We start from the raw sequence: 8,536 nt of genomic DNA, 5'->3' as shown, positions 1-8,536 counted from the left end.
GAGCCACCACACCTGGCAGAGTTGGTTTAACTATTAGCCAAGACCTCTTAAAAGAACTGCACCCTTGTTACAGTGTCATTAAGCAGATTAAATAAGATAATGTAGGTCAAGTCCATTGTAGTGAAGGGGCTGTTAGTGTCATGTCCCCACTCACAGGCCTACTTCAGCGTCTGTTTCTTCAGGTTGCCCCTGCCATTGCAACCTTCCAGGCATTGGCTCTCCCTTGGTGGAGGGTGTCAAGGAAACTAACAAGGCCCCCACGTTTCTGGTCCTGGAGTGTTTAAGCAAAGTGCTCTCCTAACTATTTTCAATTCCATGCAGAATTATCCCATTAGTAGTTCATGATTCCTCCCATTTCAGTCTGGCCCTTGTACTGAGTTGCCAGATTCACAGGGCGAGTATTCCAGAAGTTGGGTACTAAAAACGGGTATGTGAGGGCTGGAAGTTCTTCCTCCAGTCTGAAGCAATCCAGACTGGGGAAGCGATAGAGCTGACAATTTGGCAGCCAAGGTTATCGGTAAGAACAGAAACTATTTTAAGGCCAGAAACAATGACCATTCCCCATGTTTGCCTAATTCTAACTCTTGACATAAGTTCCCAGGAAGGAGGCCAGGCTTGTGACAGAAGAGGTTAAAAAGCAACCTCATTTTTGGTGATGGTGATATTTGCTCTCAGGCAATAGGACAGTTGGAATCCAAGGGATATGCACAGTAGGGAAGTGAAGTTGGCTTCCCTCCTTCATCACTGGATCTTGTTTAGAAGTCAATCTGCAAGGATAACACATAGGAACGATGCCATAGAAATATGCAAACAAAATGAAAAAAGGGTTTTCTCAAATCACAAGATGAAAATTCAGATGCTCTGTTCTGAATAGGGTTCCTTTGCCAAATTCAGTAACTCTATTTAATCCAGACTTCCAAACATAATTGAAATTTTAAAAACCCTACACATCCAAATCAGGCCAGAATTAACTGATATTCTGAGTTTATTCTAACTGAATGTAAGTCAAGCTCAACATACTGAAAACTGAAGTGACCACCCTCCTCACAAAGCAGTGACCTCTCAATTTCCAGTGTAGACATTACTTGTATCCTAATCATTTAAGCCTAAAATTGTAAACTTTAACAATTCCTTAACTATCACCACTCCTCCCATTAATCTAACCATTTACTGAATTCTGACAATTTTCTCTCTCCTAAATCTTTCAACCTAAGATTTTTAAATTTGTGATTATATAATCAGAGGCAAACTAACTCTTCCAGTCTTGTCTCTTACTGCTCCCCTACACATAGCTATACTTTACCTAAACAGAAAGGCCCACAATGCCTGCAAGTTTCTCTCTTGCATTCCCATCTCTGTACCTTTGTATCTACTATTTCTTCCTTGTAGAATGCCTTCATCCAGGGATGGTGTCATAATTCCAGGGCCCAGTGCAAAATGAAAATGTGGAAGTCCTTGTTGAAAAAGCAAAACACAAGTTTCCCTCTGTTAAAGGTATTAAAATATAAAACCTTTCACTTTCCTGTGTATCTTCTCTGCTCAGGCACGTGACTATTGTCCTATTGGACTTTACTTACAACATTCAAACTCAACATAAAATTAAGAATTTCAGCATAATGATAGCAGAACATTAAACCATACACAGGGTAGGGCCATGTGGGACTGCAGGGGTCACATGCCCACAAACAGCCTTGAATTCATCCCCTTCTGGGCCTTTCTCAATCCTGCCCACCTTCAAAATCAAGTCAAAGGCTGCCTCTGTTGGGTGGATTAGGAAGTGTCCGTCCTCTGAGTCTCTGCTCTGCTCCCAGGATGGCCAAAGCACTGGTAGTACTTTGTAGACTTCCCTGAGAATGCTTTTTATCTCTTATTGGTTTGTAAGTTTCCTAAGTGAAAGGGCTGAATCTTCATTTATCCTGGAATCACCACGAGTTACATATGATAATTGCTTAATAAATGTTTGCTGAAAACGAATACAAGAGAACAAAGCAAAAAGCACTGCTATTTTGAAGCCATATGCAACATTTCCCTGAACTGCGTTCTTTTTGGAGAAGATCTCACTACCAATGCAAAAGTCCAGGTTCTCCAGCTGGCTAACTGGTGCTGTCTTGTTTTCCTTTTCAGTTTTTTAATTAATCTTGATTTTGATCTTTTTAAGGATAGTCTCCTTTAGAGATTATTGAATGTTAATAATGGATATATTTGATAGTCTCTAAAAATGTATGAATTCACTAATTTACTCAAATATTTATACAGAAGCCTATGTTTTCAACCTTTAGAAATTATTTTGATGAGAAAAAAAGGAAGTGCTTTTGGAAACACTTTCTATAGATTTCAGTTTAAAATGACTTATTTTATGGTACTGCTTTCTACAGTGACTTTTGGAAAATTCTGTACATTTAAACAGGTTATCAAAGATCTTCATGAAACTTCTTTGGTAAAGAAGTTGAACCATTCAATAAGAATCTTAAACTTCCCAGACTGGCTGAATACTGTAATACCCTAAGCACTGTTATCCAATTCACACCTCTCCCACACAAACACACATATCCATCTTTTGGTATAATATTTTAAGTTGAAAACTGAGAAAGCTCATTTGTGCTTGTGGCATAAGCTGCTTTAAAAAAACACAATAAAATGGAATAAATTTAAACAGCAAAACATTAATTTAAAAAAAATGCACCACGGACACTGCATCACTAAGAAAGCCAGTAACTTTACTGAATTGTCTGCAAAATACAAATTATACCTTATTTCCAGCAGGAGAAACTTTTGAAAATTTCCCACTTTTATTCACTACAGACAGCTGAATTAAGTCCCTTGAGATACACAGATGTGGTTTAACTTAGTTATAACATCTTGTCATCTAGTGGCGACAAAGTCCAGCTTATGCCGCTGTGAGCCTCTATTTGAATATTTGTTGCAAATGCTTGTATGCCCTCATTTACAAGCGATTTTAATTACTGTCATTTAATGGAAACAAGTCCCCAGAAAAAGAAAAAGAAGAAAAATGATACAGCAAACCATCTGAAGCAATCCAAGTCCTATGCCTACAGTGACCCAGGTCTACTTTGCTCAAAGAGAACACTGGTACTGCATTCAAACCACAACAGAATCCGTCACTTAACTGACCTCTCTGAATTAAACTGAGGTATGAATCAATTTGAGGTATGAACAGGGAAGGCAAAATGCAATACCAGATTATGAAAATAACCAAAATGGACAAATTTGATGTAGAAGATATGTGGCTTGGATTGCTCCACATCTTTGGTTAAAACATATTAAGAAAAGCCTTTAATTACATCTGTAGTCTGAAGCATTCTAACAGACACCAGTATTCCAGCAATCTTCAAAAGATCTGTAGTGGCAGGAAATTAACGCCATAAAAGTGACGACATCACGGCAGATGGCACAAACGAGAACAGATGAAGTATGCCATGCTTAGGCAACAGCCTTTATTGAGGGTTCAAGTGGCTTCTTCTTTAAAAAAAATGTTTTTTAAAGAAAGAACTACAAAGCATTTACTCTCTGGAAAAGCGAACAGCAAAATAAAGAGGGCAAAAAAAGCTATCTCTAAGTTAAAAGATGGGTATGTAAGAAAAACAAATACTTAAAAGTGTGAGAGGGCAGACATTCTTTTAACAAGTGTCCTGGAATTTTGTTTTTTCATTCTCACTTTAGTTAACCTTTTAAATGATCTGAGGATGACAGGTATTTTTATATTCATCATTACAAAATGCTAAATTCCACCTTTGGGAAAAAATAAGCCATTTTACTAAAAAACACAATTTTTAAAAAGGTTGAAATAAACAGCCTCCACGCACCAATGCATACAATATACAGGTTGTGCAGCTTATGTATATTGCATCACTGTTACCAGTATTCAAGCTTAATATTACCAAAAATCTTTTAAAATAGGATTAGATATAATAATACTTGCAGCCGTGTAAAATGCCACTTATGGTTCTTTTACTTGCAATGAAGAATGTTGCCTAAAATGTTACTCTAGGACCGGTAATGTAAAATAATACTCCCTCAGGGCTCTGCCCTAAAGTCCAGAATACAAAGGATTTACTGTGATTAAAAACCATACTAGCTTTGCAAATACAAGAAATGGGAAATTACAGATAAGGTATAAGAGTAAAGATAGACCAAGATTGTTTACAGAAAGTGACTCATCACAATCAAAATTGTGCTTCTTCTCATTAAATCATCTTTAAAAAATTCTCAGATTATCCCTTTGCTATCTTGCCACCACTGTATAAGAATTCAGTAGTGGGAACAAGAGATGACTGGCATCCATTTTCAAGTGATTCTGCTCTCTTCATGTTCTTATAAAACTATTGTCAGAACTGCTATAAATAGCCAAGGCTTCTGCTGGTACTTTAGCTTACTTTATCTTCAGCATTAAAAATTCACTTTTTCTTTGCTGCTGAGGCAAATTGCAGGTAAAAAAACTAATATGGCTATTTCTTCATATTTTCATATAATGACCCTTTCCCACCCACTGGTATCTACTGATATTGATATACTAAAGTATTTTGAAATGACAAAGAACATTTGTGACATGTTTGCATATTTTATACACATCAAGTTAGAAGGATGGGTTGTAAGGATGGGATCAAGTCTATGGTGAGGAAAATTATTTTCTTATTTTTTTCCTGTGTGTGTGTGTGTGTGTGTATGAGTGTGTATATTTTCAGGGATGATTTTGTTTTTCTTCTGCATAAATGTTATTCTTTCATGTTCCATGGATACCTTGAGTAGTGGGATATATATGAAATGGTTGATAGATTTTTTTTTTTGTATATAAAACATTAGTACAAGGCAGGCTAGCATCCTATATGGATACAACCAAAGGTGCATTGTGGTCAAATTGTGGATTTCAGATCAAGTTAAGAAAAATATAGCCTAGTTAATAAGGTCTCTTGGCTTCTGCCACCCAGCGGCAGCCTTTTACAATGAGAAACACATAGCAACTATGCAAGTAAAAGAGAAAAAATGGATAAGAAATGTCCTACATATGATATAGCAGTGTTGATATTACTGTCTATATCTTCTTTGCTGTGTATGTCAATGCATATGATTGGAGATGAATCGACAGATCTTCACATTCCAAGAGAAGGAAAATCTTTCCTAGACTGAAATATCTTTTAAACAATGTATATTGACTTTTTTATGGCACTCACTTATTAAAGGGTCTGAAAATTAATCCCTTATAGACAAATATTAGACAAGAGTCATTTTTTTTAAATTAAAAAAAAGGGACATAGAGAGGTTCTTTATGGGATTTCTTGAAATGGCTATTAAATCTCTTTATTGAAGAAAAAAATAGATGACATACATGCTTTATGCAGAAGTGACATTTGGGGGTCCTGACACACCGGGATTGTTCAACAGTCCTATATTGCTGACAAGATTGTCAAGGGTCAGTTAAAATAATTAAAAACGGATGACAAAGCAACTATCCCTTTTACCTGTTTCCTTCTTGTCTAGCACCCAGTCTTTCACATTTTTCTTCTGTGGGAATTTATAACTTATTCACCAAGTAAATTCCATATCACTTGTTTCTAGGGCCATATTTGCAGGACATGTGCCCCAACATAGCTTCTCTATTCTGGGCATATTTCTAAAAAGCATATCAAATTCTAGGCTGAAAACCAACCAGATGATTTAGAATATGGGCAAGTTAGGATATGCACTTACTGAATTCCAAGATGCATGGTGAAATGGTGAGATCAGAAAGGGGCCCTGCATTTGATAAAAATGCAAAAAACAAAATAAAAATAGCATGAAAGAAACTAGTATATACAATGGATGTCAATTGACCCAATAGATTGCTAATGTATTAAAAACAATTTAGGGTGTTGCAATGTGATATGTTCTAACCCCACAGGTTATCCTTTGACAGCTGACCTTAAACTTATAAAATGTATGCAGAGTAAAAGAAAACAGAAAGAAAATAGTTACTCAAATGTGCAACTGCACAAATATACCCCCCTCCCGCTATTAAGATAACAAAACTTCTGCTATTACCATAATATTATATATATTAGAAAGCTATACACAAGCATGTTAATTTCACAGATTTTTTTAAAAGATTCTTAATATTTTATATAATTAGAAATACACATTTCAAAAACAAAACTTCTACAAAGAGAAAACAGTTATCTTGGTTAGCAAAGCATGGAGTTCTTCATGGCTTAGGGTAGTGCTTTCTATACAAAAAGTCCTTTTTGGTTTTTTACAGGACTGTTTAAAATATTAGCGAAGCTATCAAGGGGAAAAAAACACATTTTGGCTTAAGTAAACTACAAAAAGCCACAAATGCTTTGCAAACTCTGTCTTACCTTTTATATGAAAATAAGCAAAATGTAATGTACATATTTTTATATTTTTATTTAATAAGAGATGCAGACCCAGATTTATTTATTTATTTAATTAAATACGTTAGCCCTCCAACGCCACATTATTTTTTAAATAGGTATGGTCCTCGTTTAATGGTTTTTGATCCTTTTTAATGAGTGCCATACGCCAATGATATGCTTGCAGGTTTGTGAGCATTCTTGGGATGTCAGGTGACCTGGCGTGTTCCTAACATTTACCAATGGCCACCCATTACCGGGTCTGTCCAAGCATCTATACATTTTTCTATATGTTGCATAACAGCTGCTCTCTCTTTCAGTAAAGATCTGCCGCTTTTGGCAAATGTTTCCTTTTGTCTATTTACATGTAAATAACGTTGAACCTGCAACATGACACTATCTATTGTAACATACATTTTGCAAAGGAGCACAACAGTGAAAAGAAGTTAGCCTTAAAATCTATTTTGTACAAGTGTTCTGTTGTACAACTCAAGTGCTAAGCTTATCTCAGCATTTCTGTTTATCTTTATACTGTATCACTGAGGCAATTTAAAAGTACTTTTACAAAACAGAGTACCTGACTTTTTTTTTTTTCCACACACGGCACATATAATGCATATCGACCCCCCTTCCCCATTAAGGTATAGCACACACACACACTGCAAGAAAAAAAAAAAACTATTAAGTAATAATCTGATCATGTTGCCCATCCTTCAGAAAGTCGCATGCGCTTGACTGAGGGACTTTCCCTTTCGTCCGGCGAAGGTCTGGTGAGTCCAATGGGGGAGTGGAATTCGTTCCGGTGATCCTCTCGGTCGCTCCCGTCGTACGAACTGCTACAGCTGCTCAAGCTGTCAACAGGAGATCTCCCCGCCTCGTGGCGCGTGTGTTGTGGGTATCTCGAAGGGGTGGTGGTACGGTCTCTAGGAGGAGAAACAGGTTCTGACTTGATGTTGAGGCTTTGAGTAGAAGGCAGGGAGAGATTTGAACTCTGAGATAAATGAGTGCTAGTGCAAGCTCTGTAGGAGGAAAGGAAACCCAGTTACAGATGAAGGAGGCCTGGAGGCCCCAGGAACTCACAATTACATCAAACATCAGCTTAAAGACTCGCATAGACACCAGAGCATGCCCAGAGTGAAGAGAATGTGCTTGGAAGCACTTAGGGGCATCGCCTTCTTGGAGCGATTTAGGATGCTTTTGTTGATTTGCCCGGTAGTAATTACGGTATTTAACTGGTCCAGGCCTTATGAATCATATTCCAGTCTCTGACAGGATCCCTTTACATATAGGTTACCATTTCAGAAAGGTTTAAGACACAATGGAAAAAGCATTTTCTGTGTTCATGGAATCTATACCTAGACTAGTTCCAAAATTAAATTTCTAAGCCTTTAGATACAGTGTTTAGCTCTGGAAATAGACTTCTTTGATTTACTAATGCTTGTGTTTGAATATTATTTTTAAGAGCTTATTATCGATGTAAATATTTTCCCTCCAATTAACAAGCACATAGTCTTCAGGGAAAGTGAAGGGAGTTCAAATTTTAAATGACTAGAGCTCAAATGCTACACAATAACTGTATCTGGTTAAAAGTGTGGGAGAATGGAAAAAAGGGAAAGGGGAGGGAAATTGAAAATTATCTCCAGAAAGTTTAAATGTTGATTTTAAAACACTTAGACTTTCTAGTCCATTAAAATCGTTAAGTAATTTGACTTTTTTCATCCTTTTGCAGTTACATGAGATGCAAATACTCTGTTTTCCACAATTACCTCAATTGTATTAATGTTAGTCACTTCCTTAGGGGGTACTTAGGCTATCACTCCTCTTATTTACCATAGGCATTAGTTGATAACCCTGGTGTTGCTGATAAAAAAGGATGTAGTGTGATTTTACTGTGTTTATAATCCTTAATCCTCATATATTCCCAAAGAGAATAACTTATCCTCCTTCCAAAATGTGGGAGAATTTAGATACTTGGAATTCTAGAGAAAAAGCATTAAGCCCTTAAGTGTAGATTAGCAATCACAATGACTTTGATCAGGGTAAACCACAGTAACATTGCAGCCATCAATTTTAAGATGCTTTTACTCTTCTTACACTCTAATTACACTGATTTCCACAGCTAGAGTCAGCATTACTTGACCATATTGTCAAGAGAGTATGGTACTCTCTTT

The 8,536-nt window shown here is 36.6% G+C and overlaps 1 protein-coding gene across 50 annotated transcripts in view; it reads right to left on the bottom strand.

The window, feature by feature from the left end:
- Positions 1 to 5,281: 5,281 nt before the first annotated feature.
- MEF2C (myocyte enhancer factor 2C) overlaps positions 5,282 to 8,536 on the bottom strand; it is a 177,141-nt gene continuing 173,886 nt past the window's right edge. For 27 of the 50 annotated variants that reach the window (XM_054252121.2, XM_078365213.1, XM_008991829.5 and 24 more), the window contains one exon: positions 5,282 to 7,384. In XM_054252121.2, coding sequence (XP_054108096.1) covers positions 7,063 to 7,384 — 322 coding nt within the window. In that variant the 3' untranslated portion in view covers positions 5,282 to 7,062. The remainder of the gene's footprint in view (positions 7,385 to 8,536) is intronic. The other 23 variants (XM_078365224.1, XM_078365228.1, XM_078365233.1 and 20 more) reach the window with 1 other exon arrangement.

The sequence above is a fragment of the Callithrix jacchus genome, chromosome 2 (assembly GCF_049354715.1).
Source record: "Callithrix jacchus isolate 240 chromosome 2, calJac240_pri, whole genome shotgun sequence".
NCBI lineage: Eukaryota > Metazoa > Chordata > Mammalia > Primates > Cebidae > Callithrix > Callithrix jacchus.
Note: the sequence above shows the minus strand (reverse complement) of the source record. Positions and strands in the feature narration are given on the sequence as shown.